Source organism: Geotrypetes seraphini, chromosome 9 (assembly GCF_902459505.1).
Source record: "Geotrypetes seraphini chromosome 9, aGeoSer1.1, whole genome shotgun sequence".
NCBI lineage: Eukaryota > Metazoa > Chordata > Amphibia > Gymnophiona > Dermophiidae > Geotrypetes > Geotrypetes seraphini.
In genome coordinates this window covers 31422035-31439760 of record NC_047092.1, presented here as the reverse complement: position 1 = coordinate 31439760, position 17726 = coordinate 31422035, and the positions used below count along the sequence as shown (strand labels likewise).

The following is a 17726-nucleotide window of genomic DNA, read 5'->3' as shown; positions in this document are numbered from 1 at the left end:
AACGCACTCTCGTACCAAACATTTAGAAAGTCAATAAAAATCTTTCTATTTGACAAATTTCTCTGACCCCACCTCAACCTGTGGTACTCTCAATACACATCCAGATAAACCTATCTAAACTTAACAAGCTAATATAAATTCGAAAGTTCGCTGTAATGTCGCTGTCTGTATACAGTCTCTTCCCTTGTAACCCGCTTAGAACTGTTTGTGGTATGGCGGTATATAAAAATAGTTATTATCTAATAGAATAAAATGCTAGGCCGCGCATGCGTACTCAAAAGTCGTGTTCCCTGATCCGTCGCGGAAACACGAGTGCACATGTGCGTGTTTTACGTCACCACCTGCTCGCTTAGTACGTCACAGCCTCCCTGCTCTACACAAGCCGGACCGCAGCCAGACGATGATCTCCATTCCTCCTGCTGCCGCCAATCTCCGTTCCTCCTTTGCCACCCATCCCCTTCTCTTCCCGCGGGCCTGAATGACGATTCCAGCAGCGTAAGCCAGACCGCAGCCAGACGCCGATCTCCGTTCCTCCTGCCGCTGCCGATCTCCATTCCTCCTTTGCCACCCACCCCTTCTCTTCCCGCGGGCCCGAATGGCGATTCCAGCAGCGTGTGCATCAGTCTTCACACACTGCTTCGGGCCCTTCTACTGCCCTGATTTGCTCTGCCGCGTCTCTGATGATGTCATCAGGGACGTGCCAGAGTAAATCAGGGCAGTAGAAGGACCCGAAGCAGCGTGTGGAGACTGATGCAAGCGCTGCTGGAATCACCACGTTTGTAGTCCGGACCGCGGGAAGGGAAAGGGGGGGGTAGAGGAAACGCTAATGCTGCTGCACAGGGAACTGGTTGGGGGGGGAGGGAAATGGAGGGGGAGGGAATGCTGCTTTGGACAGACAGACAGAGAGAGGAAGGGAGACAGAAAGAAAATAAGAAAGACACAGGGGCAGGGAGATACACAGAAAGACAGACAGACAAAGGGGGCCAGGGACAGACAGACAGAAAGGACAGCGGGAGCCGTGTCAGGAGGGGTGCGGGATGCGGCAGTGGGAACTTTTCCAATGGGTGCAACTGGGCGGCTGTCGGGAACCTCTGATCAGGGGCATATCATAGGGATAAGAAGGAGGAGGGGGGATAAAAAAGGAAGGGATGCCTACTGCTGGACAGGGGGAGAAGGAAAGAGATGCTGATGGATAGGGGGGGTGAAGAAAAAGGAACAGAGGACTAATGTTGGACAGGGGGAGAAGGAAAGAGGTGCTGCTGGACAGGGGGAAGGTAAAACAAAGAGAGAAGGGCTGCTGCTGCATAAGAGCAGTGAAGGGGTGGTGATGGACACAGGGGAGGTAAAAGGAAGGGAAAATGGACAGGGGGAGCAGGCAAGGGGTGGTGATGGACAGCCAAGGAAAAAGAAAGGCAGAAAGAAAGAAAGCGGCTAAGGAGAGAGAGAGAAAGAAATAAAGACAGACACATACACATATGTTCTAGCACCCGTTAATGTAACGGGCTTAAAGACTAGTTATTATATATTAGAGCAGAACAAAACTAGTATAAATTCAAGAGTAGTTTAAAATATTTTCTTTTTAAAGATGCCAATGATTGAGTTATCCTTTCTTTTATTCCTGAAACCAATCCCTACCTTTTCATATCCCATTGTTTTTATCCTTTTGCGTTTTCTTTTCTTGCAAACTGTAGTTCTCCCTCTTTTCCTCTTGTTTACAATGCCCTTTCCCAATCAAGTTTGTCTGTTGTATAAAGATTTTGTCTTATCTGTTGTTCATTCCCCCATCTATATTTATAGCATCTTTATTGTACAATGCTTCGAATGTAATAAGCGTTTAATCAAAATTTTAATAAACTATGAAACTAGGCAGGTTGTTCCATAAAGTGGGAACCAGAGATGCCCTTAAATGATCAAAATATTGGCCGATAGTCACGTGTAAATGCCAATATTTCTGCTACAAACTATTCTATTACACGGTGCGTAAGGAGACCGTTTACTAAGAGTGCCCCGTGGAACAATTCATACGTATTAAAGAAAAAAAAAATTGATTTTATTTTTCCTAGTGCTGGGGCAGATCTGAAGATGGAATGCAAGCTTGTTCTGTGCTGATCAGTTAGCGTAGCTACATTGTCACGTGCTAATTAGTACATAGTTTGCGAATGAGCCCTTACCACCTACAAAATAGATTTTTGGCACCTGCTCATATGCTAATGGCCTTGCACTAATTGGAAAATTAGCACATGGCTATAATTGCCAAAAATAGAAAATTTGGCCATTTCCCGTCAACACTAAAGTGGCCTTAGTATGTGGGAAAGACCCGCAAGCTATTTTGGTTTTTTTTTTAGTGCTGCATAGTAAAAGGGCTCCTACATGTGATGGTGTGCAGTTGGAAGGTAGGCATTCACACGGGCAGAGATACCAGATTGGGGGGAAGGGAGGGAGAGAAGGAAGGGAAGGAGAGGGAGTCCATGGGGGAGGGAACTTTTGACTTAGGGGCAACAGGAAAAAATTGTTGACACGCTAAGGGTGCCCTGAACCAAGAAAGTTTGGGAACCATTTATTTAGGTGTCAGGTCACAAGCGCGCCGGGACAAATGCGCACCCAGACAATTGAGCGCAGCGCGGAGGCGCACGCCGCTCTAAATTACTGTTTTTAGGGCTCCGACGGGGGGGCGTGGGGGCGGGAAACCCCCCCCCACTTTACTTAATAGACATCGCACCGCATTGTGGGGGGTTTGGGGAGTTGTAACCCCCCCACATTTTAATGAAAACTTCACTTTTTCCCTGTTTTTAGGGAAAAAGTTAAGTTTACAGTAAAATGTGGAGGGTTACAACCCCCCAAACCCCCCATAACACCGGTGCGATATCTATTAAGTAAAGTGGGGGGGGTTCCCGCCCCCCTGCCCCCCCGTCGGAGCCCTAAAAACAGTAATTTAGAGCGGCGCGCGCCTCCACACTGCGCTCAATTGTCCGGGCGCGCCTTTGTCTTTCGCGCCGTTGTCTATGAACCATTTATTTAAGCTTACGTTTACCTTTACAGTTTTATCTACCTTAAAAAGGTCACAGTTTGTAGGATTTTTCATGTGTTCAGGAGTATTTTGATATGGATTCTCTCTCAAACTGAGAACAGATATATGTTTTATTTTTAACCACCATTTGTAACAAAGGCAACTTAGATTTTATATTGATGGAAGTCCAGCCGCTCACAGTCATGTCTGCAGCTAGTTGGAACCTTTCTACCTACAACTTTGGCTGCCCTCTCCTGTCTCCCCCGCTAAAAATCGTATTTGCTGTTTTTCAACATTTGCGGGGGTTCCTGGAACGGAACCCCCGTGAAAATCGGGGGAGTACTGTACCGCATAACAGCCAAAAAAGGATCCAAGTGGTTTACAATATATATTTCACATCAATTAAGAACTCAATTCAAGAATCGAAAAGGAAAGAATTAAAGTTATCCAGCAGCCGCACATCTCTGTAGGGCTGAAATAATGTATTTGTAGTGAAAAGCAAATCTTTTCCTGTACTTTTGTGTTTTCCAGAAAAGTTTGTATCACACCACAGTGCATTTTAGACACCTTTGCTAGATTAGGCATTACTAGGATTACCAGATTTTCCGTTTGGAAAATCTGGACGTTTAGACCTGTCCCCCAGACACACCCAGTTCCACCCATTCCTGCCCCAGCTCTGCCCCCTGCGCTTGTCAGGCAGGAGGACATCCACGCATGCGCGGATGCACTCCTGCCCGACGCGATGTGGAGGAAAGCTTTTCAAATCCCGGGACAAAGTGCCGGGTTTTGAAAAGCCATCCGGACCCCAGACATGTCCTCAAACGGGAAAATCCGGATGTCTGGTAACCCTAGCCATTACCCCTTGTTGAAAAACGAGAGCAGTCGTTCTGGCAACCCACACATTAGCAAGCAACACTGGCATAATTATTGCACCACGAGTGGACGGCCCTCCTACCTCTCTTTGAAAGAAATTCCATGCATGAGTTAACCACTGGTATCTAGGTAACCCATAGTTCGGCATCCTGGCTTTTAAGCTGACCATATCTGACCACTGAACTGGAACCTGAGAATGACACAGAGTACAAAATTAATATTACTGAATAGTTTCAAAGAAAGTCCCAGGAAAACACATAGGCAAGCGATCTGCAAAATCTGTAAGATCCAGTCCAAAAACAAAACCAGAAGAGCAGCATAAAAATATATAACTACTAATCTTTAAGCCCGTTACATTAACGGGTGCTAGAATATATATTTGTCTGTCTTTCTTTCTTTCTGTCTCTTTCTGCCACTGTCTTTCTTTCTGTCTCTCTCCCTGCCCCTGTCTCCTTCTTCTTTTCTTTCTGTCTCCCTCCCTCCCACTATCTGTCTCTCTCCCTGCCCCCTATGCAGCAGCATTTCTCTCCCCCCTCCACTTCCCTGTGCAGTAGCTACATCAGCATTCCTTCCCCCTCCATTTCCCTGTGCTGCTGCATTTTCCTCCCCTACCCCACCCCCCCACACTTCCCTGTGGTTTCTCTGTCTGTTTTTGTTTTGGTGTTTGTCTCTTTGCCTGCTGTATGTGTGTTTGTTTGTTTTCTGTGTGTGTTTGTGTGTGTTGGTTGGCAGGTTAACTTGCTTCCCAGTAGCGGTAGCTGGATGGGGCTGGAGACCCGTTGTTGAGGGGTTGGTATTATCCAATCAGTGGTGATACTATGAAGGCCCAGTTCTAGATTGCCTTTCACTACCATCCCAGCGAAACACAACTGGTGGGTCAACTGTTGTGGAAAGAATAACCAGTCCCGGGGAACCGGCGGAGGAAGCAGCCAAGAGCTACCCGCAGCCGCCACGCGAGAGAGGAGCCTGCACGGACCGAACAGGCCAAGCCCCGACCAGTTTAACGCTCCGGCGGCTCCTCTCACGATCGCCGCCTTCTCCGACCTTTACCGGACCCTTTGAAAGCAGCGCTAGGTGGAGAGCAGGGAGGTTGTTGTGAGGTAATAAGCGCACATGCGCACTCGTGCCGCACACCCCGACAGAAAAGGGATCAGGGAACACGTGGCGCAAGTGCGTATGCGCGCTTAGCATTTTATTATTTAAGATTGCAATTAACACTGACAATTGAGAATTGTCGGTGTTTGCTGTAATAAAATAATTTATATATTTTTATGCTGGTTTTGTTTTTGGACTGGATCTTACCAGTTTCAAGGGAAAGCAACGTGCAAGAAGCAAGTGACAGGAGTATACGCAGGGCTCGCAATTGCCCTGGGCCCCCATGCTACAAGGGACCCCTAAGCCTGCTTAAAACTGAAAGAGATGCAGCCTGCTGGTGGGCTGCAGTATGTTTAAGCCCAGCCTTGGGTGCAGGAGGAAGCCTTCATATTGCTGTTTCATGAGAATGAAATTCTGCTGAATGTCTCAGGTCAGCCCTGAGGTCTCGGTTAAAGAGAAAATATGTTTGCGCACACCTGCGTATTTTTTTTCCCAAGACACAATGACATTAATCTATCAACATAACCGTAAAACCAAATGCATTTTCAAGGACCTTCTCACCCAGCACTTTTACTGAGCACATGTTATGCACATTTTCCTATATGTTACAGCCAGCCCTTCCCATGTTTCCTTTTGCACCTTCTATAAGATCTATATTGATTTTGCTTATCAAATATTTCTTTTTATTTATTTATAAATTTCAACATTATTCACAAGCATCAAACTTATTTGTTTATTTTTAAAATGTATATACCGCTTTATTCCAAAACAGTTTACAAATAAGTTACATATATAAAATATTATAAAATTCAGAACAAGGTTAGAACAAAACAAACAGATTCAATCCTTACACAAAATCAATTTCTCAAAGAAATGCATCTACAAATAATTGCGTTTTCAGCATTTTCCAAAATGAGATCTTATCTCTACATTTTCGGATTTGACCAACCAGGCTATTCCACAACTTACGGTAACCCCTGCACATGTCAAATGCATCTAAAGTTTCAGCAGGGAGATATGGTCTCACTGCTTTACCACCTTCATTCAAAAAGTTCATTCAATATTTATTTAATGTTCCTCAGCGGGCCACCACACACTCAAGCATTCTCATTGTGTATGGCTTTATGCTCCCCTTCCTCATTGGAACATGATATTATTTCAATATTATACTCGTTTTACTATTTTCTATATAAATAATAAAGTTACTTAGCTTTTAGCTTTAGATTTAAAGCAAGACGCTGTGCAGGGGAGTTAGTGTGAAAACACCGACATGTTTCGCCCGTGTTAATACAAGGGGCTTTTTCAAGGTTCCAACTCCCTGTATAATATAAAGTCAAGATGTAAATAGGCTAGTCACCCTTCCCAACTTCTTACATTCTTATTTATCAAGTATAATTAAGTTAAATCTTACAAACATTCATACCTCTCACAAAGATTCGACCGCCATAGCGTCCAAACGAAATGGCAGGCCGACGTTATGTCACATGATTTAAAGACTCAGTCCCCTCCCATCTCATGACGTCGGGGGACGGAGTATCTCTGAATTGATTCTACTATGGTACACTGAAATCCTGGAAAACCTAGAGGAGCCTTAAGATTCAAGGGTATTATAAAAGGGATGCCCATTCAAGCTCGTTGTTAAGTCCATATGGAGTCACTGAGTTTAAGCGGTAAATCCACCGCTGTTCCATCATATTTAACCTCTGTTCCCAATCCCCTTTAAGTTCCTCGGTTCCTAAATGATCAATAACTCTCCATTTTAGTTGGTGGGTCCCATGTTTACTATCAATACAATGTTGGACTATCGGGGCTTGTATAGCAAGGGTAGTAATCCGTGATTTATGTTCGTTGAGACGAACATTAATCGCTCTCTTAGTACGTCCTACATAAATTAAATTGCAGGGACATACGATAATATAGACAACCCGAGGGGTTCTACAGTTGGTATTGGTCTTAGATTTAATTACATACCCCGATTGTGGATCAGTCCATTGGGGACCCTCCAAGGTCGTGTTGCACCATTGGCACTGTCGGCATTTTTCATGGCCCCTAATCGTGGTGGGGTCTAATATCATCTTATCAGGTTTTAAAAGTGCCTGCCCGATGGTCTTACCCCGGCGATGTGAGAACAGGGGAGGTTCTACTAAACATTGGTGTAAACTCAGTGTATGCCAAAATTGTTTGATCAGGGATATTAATACTCCTGATGCGCTGGAATAGGGTAAAACACAAACAAGTAGATCTTCCTCCTTAGTAGCTGTTTTTTCTAATAATAAAAGGTCTCTCTGAGCATATCTGACTCTCAGATATGCTTGCCTCAGGGATCTTTTCGGGTAACCCCTTGCTAGAAATCGCAACTCCAAATCTTTAGCCACTTTTTTAAACTCAGCCAGAGTAGAACAAACTCTACGGATTCTTAAATACTGGCTGATAGGCAAGTTGTATCTCAGATGGTATGGATGGTGGCTGTTGAAGTGGAGTAGTGTATTTCTTGCTACAGCTTTTCTGTATAAAGTGGTGTGTATTCCTAACTCGTCCTTTTTGATCAAAATATCGAGAAATTCAATCTCAGTTTTACTATAATGGGCCACAAATTGTAGATGTGGGTTCAAGGTGTTTATCCACGTACAAAACTTCTTCAAATCTTGTTCTGTCCCATCCCATACTATAAAAATGTCGTCCAAGAATCTTGTCCAACTTTGAATAGATTGGAAGAACATCGAAGGATACACAAATTCGGATTCAAACTTCCCCATATATAAAGTGGCAATGGACGAGTTAGGAATACACACCACTTTATACAGAAAAGCTGTAGCAAGAAATACACTACTCCACTTCAACAGCCACCATCCATACCATCTGAGATACAACTTGCCTATCAGCCAGTATTTAAGAATCCGTAGAGTTTGTTCTACTCTGGCTGAGTTTAAAAAAGTGGCTAAAGATTTGGAGTTGCGATTTCTAGCAAGGGGTTACCCGAAAAGATCCCTGAGGCAAGCATATCTGAGAGCCAGATATGCTCAGAGAGACCTTTTATTATTAGAAAAAACAGCTACTAAGGAGGAAGATCTACTTGTTTGTGTTTTACCCTATTCCAGCGCATCAGGAGTATTAATATCCCTGATCAAACAATTTTGGCATACACTGAGTTTACACCAATGTTTAGTAGAACCTCCCCTGTTCTCACATCGCCGGGGTAAGACCATCGGGCAGGCACTTTTAAAACCTGATAAGATGATATTAGACCCCACCACGATTAGGGGCCATGAAAAATGCCGACAGTGCCAATGGTGCAACACGACCTTGGAGGGTCCCCAATGGACTGATCCACAATCGGGGTATGTAATTAAATCTAAGACCAATACCAACTGTAGAACCCCTCGGGTTGTCTATATTATCGTATGTCCCTGCAATTTAATTTATGTAGGACGTACTAAGAGAGCGATTAATGTTCGTCTCAACGAACATAAATCACGGATTACTACCCTTGCTATACAAGCCCCGATAGTCCAACATTGTATTGATAGTAAACATGGGACCCACCAACTAAAATGGAGAGTTATTGATCATTTAGGAACCGAGGAACTTAAAGGGGATTGGGAACAGAGGTTAAATATGATGGAACAGCGGTGGATTTACCGCTTAAACTCAGTGACTCCATATGGACTTAACAACGAGCTTGAATGGGCATCCCTTTTATAATACCCTTGAATCTTAAGGCTCCTCTAGGTTTTCCAGGATTTCAGTGTACCATAGTAGAATCAATTCAGAGATACTCCGTCCCCCGACGTCATGAGATGGGAGGGGACTGAGTCTTTAAATCATGTGACATAACGTCGGCCTGCCATTTCGTTTGGACGCTATGGCGGTCGAATCTTTGTGAGAGGTATGAATGTTTGTAAGATTTAACTTAATTATACTTGATAAATAAGAATGTAAGAAGTTGGGAAGGGTGACTAGCCTATTTACATCTTGACTTTATATTATACAGGGAGTTGGAACCTTGAAAAAGCCCCTTGTATTAACACGGGCGAAACATGTCGGTGTTTTCACACTAACTCCCCTGCACAGCGTCTTGCTTTAAATCTAAAGCTAAAAGCTAAGTAACTTTATTATTTATATAGAAAATAGTAAAACGAGTATAATATTGAAATAATATCATGTTCCAATGAGGAAGGGGAGCATAAAGCCATACACAATGAGAATGCTTGAGTGTGTGGTGGCCCGCTGAGGAACATTAAATAAATATTGAATGAACTTTTTGAATGAAGGTGGTAAAGCAGTGAGACCATATCTCCCTGCTGAAACTTTAGGTGTTTTATATTTCTTCATTCTAAACTCACTTAAATATAGTGCCTAGTTTACATTTCATGTCAAATGCATGGCATCCGTTTCCACATTATTTAGGGTTAGCCTTCATGTTCAACAATGCTGAACTATCACAGATAGATACATTAGAAGAAAAACAAAAATTTCCTTAGAACCATAACATCAGAAGACCTTTTGGAAATGAAGATCTCTGGAGTTAAGGAACCATCTAAAGCAGGGGTGTCAAATGTCGGTCCTCAAGGGCCACAATCCAGTCGGGTTTTCAGGATTTCCCCAATGAATATGCATGAGAACTATTAGCATACAATTAAAGCAGTGCATGCAAATAGATTGCATGCATATTCATTGGGGAAATCCTGAAAACCCGACTGGATTGTGGCCCTCGAGGACCGACATTTGACACCATTGATCTAAAGATTGACTTTTTTTAAGCTCTATTTGTCAGTCTATTGCCTTTTCTTGGAAATATTTCCTATGTTCTATTCATTTTTAATTTCTCTCTATTATTCATTTTTAATTTCTCTCTATTATTGTGGTCTAAGGAAAAGGAAAAAGTTTTCTTCTTTTTGGAAAAAAAATTTTGTTTTTCTTATCAAATATTTCTTCTCTTGTGGCACCAAACTGCGAACTCCTGTGAGGAATGAAGTACAAAGGGGGAAATTTTACAAACGGTAGGTGCCTTACCAGTGCCTAAGTTAACAGGGAAACGCCATTTGAAGCGGCAAATAACTTAAATTTAAAGCGCCCACCGGCGCCTAAAGAAAAGGTGCTGGAATCACTCTTCCAGAGGTACCTACTAGCGCCAAAGTGGCATTAGGCGCCTTAAAGCACTTTCATAGGCGCGATTCAAGACAAAGATAGGCGCCAATTCCTGCAACTCACTTTAAGCGCCAGCATTTACGCCTGCTGAAAGCCTGGCACAAATGCTGGCACCCAACTTAGGCATGCTAAGGCCATATTCTATAACTACACACACAGCTCTTTGGAACGCCCCCTTTTGAGTCACGTGCTAGCAGATTTAAGGCGCCATCCCTTACGGAACGGCATGCAGCCAGATTCGTGCAAAAATTTTAATGAGTGCTAATCAGCATGAATAATTGGTTGACAACGCACAATTATTGAGGATTACGGACCCATTACTCAATAATTTGCATGCGCATCTTGGGTGCGCAAATCTGGGCACCATATATAGAATCCAGGTGCAAGTGTGTACGTAGTTTACAGAACGCCGGCCCTTACATATGTCAGTAGCACCAATAATTGGCTAGGCGCCATTCTATACAGGATGGCCCTGATTCTATTAAAAAAAATACCTAAAGTTAGGTGCCCAAGTCAGTGTGCTTAGCCGATCTAGGCACCTAACTTACCCCCCCATTTTACAAAAGCAGTTTTTTGCGCCGGCCAGCGCGCTGCTCTGCGCTGCTCCGATGCGGTTTTGTAAGAGGGAGGGTTAATTATTTAATAAGCCTCAATCGGCACCGTTAATTGAAAATCGCAATTAAATCACAATTAGATGGTAGGAACCTAACTTGGTCTACTCCAAGGTATGGTTAGGAGCAGATTGTGGGCGGATCATGGGGGTGTTTTGACTTAGGTGCACTGGGACTCTTTTCCCTGGAAAAGCAGAGACTTAGAGGGGACATGATAGAGACTTACAAGATCATGAAGGGCATAGAGAAAGTGGAGAGGGACAGGTTCTTCAAACTTTCGAAAACTACAAGAACGAGAGGGCATTCGGAAAAATTAAGATGGGACAGATTCAGAACCAATGCTAGGAAGTTCTTCTTCACCCAGAGGGTGGTGGATACCTGGAATGCGCTTCCAGAGGGTGTGATAGGACAGAGTACGGTATTGGGGTTCAAGAAGGGATTAGACAATTTCCTGAAGGAAAAGGGAATAGAAGGGTATAGATAGAGGGTTACTATACAGCAGGGATCTCAAAGTCCCTCCTTGAGGGCCGAAATCCAGTCGGGTTTTCAGGATTTCCCCAATGAATATGCATTGAAAGCAGTGCATACACATTGATCTCATGCATATTCATTGGGGGAAATCCTGAAAACCCGACTGGATTGCGGCCCTCAAGGAGGGACTTTGAGACCCCTGCTATACAGGTCCTGAACCTGATGGGGCACCACGTGAACGGACTGCTGGGCGTGATGGATCTCTGGTCTGACCCAGCAGGGGCACTGCTTATGTTCTTATTTAGGCCAAGAAAACCCTGGCATAAAGAGCGTGCCTAATACCTACTAGTGCCTGAGACAACTTTAGATGGTGCAGTTCTATAAACGGTGCATAGCTTATGATTGACACTATGATTGGGCACTGTTTATAGAATCAGGGCCTATATGCACATAACTGCAAGGTGGGCACACAGGTAGTCAGAGAATGAGTAGGCGATCTTATAGAATACTATCTCTTATAGCAGTGTATCACAAATTCTGTGGCAGGGCACACCAGTGTGCCTCCTGAGATTTCAGGCGTGCCGCAACACACTGGCAAGGAGGAGAGCGGCATGTCTTGTAGAAGTCAGCTGGCGCAGATGGCTCTCCTCCAGGCCGGTGTCTCTCCTCCTCTCCTGCACCTCCCGGATCCCTCCATCGAAACGGGTCGCAGCCAAATGGGCCTCCGCGCATACGCGGACATCAACGAACTTCCGGGTGCCTTTCGGCCGGGGCACTGGATTTAATGTGTCACCAGCCAGAAAGTTTGCGAGACTCTGTCTTCTTATAAAATCCTATCAGTTGTAAGTGGGTTTGCCAACCTAGCTTTGCCCTAGTATTCCATAACAGCTCAGTTGGGCCTAAGTGCAGTTACAGAATTGGCTCCATTGTGGTGCCTACATCAAGACACCAAGAGTAGACTTGCCCCCTTTCTCCCCTCCCCCAGTTACTTTCGTTGGTTCAGTGAATTGGGGATGTGGGGAAGAAGAGGAGTCCTATGGATAGAAATGGTTTCAGGTATGTTAGTGTCTCTACCTCAGTTGCATACATACAATCCTTTTTTGGCTCCTAAGTTTCTCTTCAAGTTTATTAAAAATTTGATATGTACATGACATTAAATTATAGATCGGTAGAGAATAAAACCATGGCTATTTTAGATTTGGTAGTAAATAAAGAGGTGGAGATTGTTTGTTTTACTGAAACATGGATAAAACCAGAGGAAGAAGCTTATCAAGCATTCTCTTCAGATTTTGAGCTTATCTCTTCGTTCAATTTTTATATATATAGGAGAGGGGGAGGGATTGCTATTGGTTATAAATCATCACTACAACTGTTTGAATTGAAGGTAGAGTCTTTTTTATATAAGGAATTATAAGGATGACTATGTATTATATTTTGTACACCGCCTGGATCCTTTTTTTAGGCTGTTATGCGGTATAGAAAGTTTTTAATAAACATAAAACTAACAAAAATACCACTCAAAATTAACAACATACTATTAACGTGGGGTAATTATTAGACAAACTGGAACATAAGAGAAGGAGGGTGGAACTACAATCATTTATAGAAAAGAGGAGAGAGGGTCATACAAGAGGGAAAGGAAGCTATGCTCTTCCTTAATTATCTTTTAAGTTGTGGAAAGTCATTGAATTGATCAAACGGAAGGCCCATAAACATAAAGGTTTTTAAGGTCGTTTTAAATTTATCAACGTTTTTCTCTTCTCTTAAGTGGGTGGGTAAAGAATTCCAGGGTTCAGGCGCACTTACTGAAAAAATACGTTTACGGGTAGTGTCATAAAAGAGATGGCTGACTTGAGGGAATATGTAATAGATTTGGGGTATTTGATCTTAACATTCTAATGGAACTGAAAGGAATAATCAGCCTGTCCAAGAAAGTGGGTGTACGAAGGGATTTTAACCTTATCCTTAAGCATTAATCTTCCTCTATTGTAGATGGAAGATATTAGTCATAAGATTTTCTCTACATACTTAGCACTGTTTATCTTCTGGAAGCAAAGCCATGTCTACATGCCAAAACCTTATTCCCATGTGCTCTGTTTGACAATGCAACATCCTAGTGTGGTCTGGCAATCCCCGGGCTCAAAGATGCCTTGTGGCTGCTTATTTTTCACTGGCACAACTGCTCAAGAATCAGAGGGGCAGAGGACAAGTTTTCAGGCAACCATCTGCGGTATCATTTCAACTGCTGCTGCTGCCAGAAACTCATTTGGTGTCAGCACTGCAAAAATACCAGGGGCCTATTATTTAGCCGGTGGCAATCATAATTTTGCTGGCCACCGTTGCATTAACCCTGGAAATTCAAAACCAGGCTATACCTGGGCTCCAGCATTGGCTTTCCAGGTATAAAGAGCCTAGGAAATTTTCAAATAGGCCAATTTAGGAGTGTAACTCTCAAGGTTAGAAGCATGAATCCTTTGAATATTGGGTCCTGAATAATCTATATATATATATATAAAATCGGAGGTATGTATGTGTGTATGTATGTATGTGCCGCGATCACGCAAAAACGGCTTAACCGATTTGAACGAAACTTGGTATGCAGATCCCTCACTACCTGGGGTGATATGTTCTGGGGGTCTCGCGGCCCACCAGCACACGTGGGCGGAGCTACAAACATAACATCAGATTTCACCCATTCATGTCAATGGAACAAATGTAAAAAGCTGCCATTCTCACAGTAATTCAAAATCGGCTTGACCGATTTGAACGAAATTTGGTATGCAGATCCCTCACTACCTGGGGTGATATGTTCTGGGGGTCTCGCGGCCCACCTGCACACGTGGGCGGAGCTACAAACAGAAAATCAGATTTCTCCCATTCATGTCAATGGAAAAAATGTAAAAAGCTGCCATTCTCACAGTAATTCCAACTAACTGGGGTGATATGTTCTGGGGGTCTCGCGGCCCACCTGCACACGTGGGCGGAGCTACAAACAGAACATCAGATTTCACCCATTCATGTCAATGGAAAAAATGTAAAAAGCTGCCATTCTCTCAGTAATTCAAAAACGGATTGACCGATTTGAACGCAACTTGGTATGCAGATCCCTCACTACCTGGGGTGATATGTTCTGGGGGTCTCGCTGCCCACCTGCACACGTTGGCGGAGATACAAACAGAAAATCAGATTTCATCCATTCATGTAAATGGAAAGGATGTAAAAAGCTGCCATTCTCACCATAATTCCAACTATAAAACACTTTCTATGACACTATAACCACTAAGGACATCGTTTCTATTCTACCACGGACACCATACATATAGAGTTTGTATGTTCTAACTGTGTTTGTAACTGTTTCCTTCATGCACCCCAGTTCATAATGTTATTACATTACATGAGCACTCACATATGCTGAACTAGGAACACAGGTTCCATTCTGAACCGGGAAACAACTGCATGGAGTTTCTTTTCAACCTGAGTTTCCACATATTGAGTTGTTTAAATCAATACTGGAACTTTTGGATGCCACTTATTCCAACAGATCTTCCTTTTCAGTTTAAGAGATTGCAAATTCCACTGAGACTTGCATTCTCTATCACAATCAACAAATCACAGGGACAGACTATTACATACTGTGGAGTGAATTTAAGATCCCCCTGTTTTTCCCATGGACAACTCTATGTTGCTTGCTCAAGGGTGGGTTCACCCAAGAATTTATATGTTCTTACTCCTGGAGGTGAAACTAAAAATGTTGTTTATAATCAAGTTTTGTGTTAGTTGTATTGTATTCATTTTGTCAAATATTTCACATTATAATTTGAATATTGTACTTTTTATAAAGCTGTAAAAAAATAATTTCATTCACCACTATAAAGTATCTTTATTTGAATCCATTTACAGTGTTATTGCTATAATTAAATACCCGTGCAACGCCGGGCCATCAGCTAGTTAAATCTAAAATCCATATGCTTGCAGGCTGGCACATATACAGACTGACTGAAGAGGGCAGTGTGGCATCCTCCTATGCCACAAGGTTTGTGCCTAGGGCATTTGTTCTTCTTGCCTATCCCTTGTGAGAGGCCTCCCTAATGTATATGCCTATAGGCTAACACCCAGTGTCCACAATAGGCCAGAGAATCGGCCAACAGCGATGCAGTATTACCGACTGACTTTAGTGCATCTAGCCCAATGTGCGACAGCAATTTCCGTGGACAGGAAGACACCAGAAACTTCAGCGATCTGTGTTCTTGTATGGGCGATTCCCAAACAATAGGCTGAAATAATGCGGATGCAGCATTCCATAAGCTGAAAAAAAGAGGCATTACCCAAAATAACAGAACTTTGACCTTAGGCCCTGCCAAAAGCAAAACACAACCTGTGTCAGGATCTTTTTCACTCAGCATTCTGGTTTCCTTTTTCTCACTTACTGTAATTTCCTGCTCATAAGTCCAGACGCCGCAGGACAGCTCCACACAAAAAATCACCAGCAAACTCCCGAAGTACTGCGGAGAGACACAGGATAACCTCGTTCAGACAGGAAGGTTCACCCTCACACAACAAGACAATTAGGGAAGAACAACAGGCATGTGTGACCTCTGAAGCTGGAAAGAAGCTAAAGTCAATAGTCAAAAGCATTCATCCACTTCGCTTTCCGAAGTTAACTGAGTCGATGTTTTGTTTTTAAATTGCCCAGGCTGCTACACAACACAGAGAGCTCTTGTCTGGGCACCTTGATGCCTGGCCAAAAGCTCTTCATTTTAAATAATGACAACTCAGAGACACGGAAGGGGTAGGTTTAAACCAGTGGCGTAGCAGACAGCCAATTCTGGGTAAACATGATATTTCCTCTATACCTCCCCTTTAACATAAAGATATCTAAACTGGCAAGGATCCCCAAGCTCCACCAGCTGAAGACCTCCTCTGAAGTCATTCGGAACTCCCTTCTGCCAAGGTCAGCAGTCAGGGCTAGTTATACAGTACATTCAAATAACTAATTTTTTTAAGAGTTCATTTGTGATATAGGTTAATCTTTTGTAAACCGCATAGATCTTTACGGTTATGCGGTCTATAACATAGTAACATAGTTATAGACCGCATAACCGTAAAGATCTATGTGGTTTACAAAAGATTAACCTATATCACAAATGAACTCTTAAAAAAATTAGTTAATTCTATGTTATGTTATGTAATATAGGGGTCCTTTTACTAAGGGGCGCTAGCCGATTTAAAGCACGCTAAATGCTAACACGTCCATTATATTCTATGGATGTGTTAGAATTTAGTGCACGCTAAATCAGCTAGCGCACCTTAGGGCTCCTTTTACGAAGGTGCGCTAGCGTTTTTAGCGCACGCTATAGTGTGCGCTAGCCGAAAAACCACCACCTGCTCAAGAGGAGGCAGTAGCGGCTAGGGCGGGCGGCATTTTAGCACGCGCTATTCCGCACGTTAAGGCCCTAACACGCCTTCGTAAAAGGAGCCCTTAGTAAAAAAGGGGAATAGTTGGTAGATTCCTGCCCAGGAGGTGCTTTTACTAAGCTTAAGTAGGAGCTTCTGTACGCCTAGCACACATTAAAAAGGTTTACTGCAGGTCATGCGCTAGCATCCTACGGTAAAATGACCAATTTGTACAAGCACACCGTGCACTAAAAAAATATTTTTACTTTTCTTGGAAGGAGGCATGTTAAGGGGTAGCGAGTGGACATGACAAGCGCTAATCAGTGGCCACGCACTAATTGATTAGCATAGGAGCCCTTACCGCCTGCAAAATGGGTGGCAGGAGGGGCTCACATAGTAAGTACTTTTTAACAGCTGCATGCTAATGGCAAAATTAGCACGTGGCCATTAATTCAGAAAAATGGGGAAAAATCAGCCATTTTCTGTTTGTGGCCAAAGTGGCCTTAGCGCACAGGAAAGACCCACATAAGGGGCACAGCTAAGGCCACTTTTGCTGCTGCTTTAGTAAAAAAGCCTTCAAGAGAGCTTACAAATTAAGGGGTCCTTTCACAAAGCTGGGGTAAGCACCAATGTGTGCTTACCACAACAAAAAATATGGCATACAGAGGCATCCTGTAGTAATTTCGGGATGTACCACGGTGCCCATGCACTAAAAAATAAAATTTATTATTTTGCATTGGGGGTGGAGAATGGGCATATTCTGTACCAATTAGCACAGCTATACTGCCACACACTAACTGATGAACATATGATATGCCAGTGCTGGTAAGGGCTCACAAGCTAAACTGTTTTTATAGCTATGTGCTAATAACAAAATTAGTACATAGCCATCAATACAAAAAAAGGAAATACAATAAAACCTTGGATTGCAAGTAACTTGGTTTGCAAGACAAGCAAAACATTTTATTAAATTTTAACTTGATATACAAGCAATGTCTTGCAATACAAGTACATACAGTATACACACTTCACAAATGAGCCGATGGTTCTTTTCTCTCTGACGCTGCAGGAGTGTAGTGACTGTTCTATACGAGCGAGGTCTTGCAATACAAGTACATATAGTATTT

At 43.1% G+C, this 17726-nt stretch overlaps 1 protein-coding gene across 5 annotated transcripts in view; it reads right to left on the bottom strand.

Moving 5' to 3' along the window:
* The window catches only part of TSPAN12 (tetraspanin 12), a 99236-nt gene that overhangs the window by 24979 nt on the left and 56531 nt on the right, over positions 1-17726 (bottom strand). For 4 of the 5 annotated variants that reach the window (XM_033959094.1, XM_033959096.1, XM_033959098.1 and 1 more), the window contains 2 exons: positions 15633-15707; positions 3963-4070 (listed from right to left, as the gene is read on the bottom strand). In XM_033959094.1, the coding sequence (XP_033814985.1) occupies positions 3963-4070; positions 15633-15707 (183 nt within the window). The remainder of the gene's footprint in view (positions 1-3962; positions 4071-15632; positions 15708-17726) is intronic. The other variant, XM_033959099.1, reaches the window with a different exon arrangement.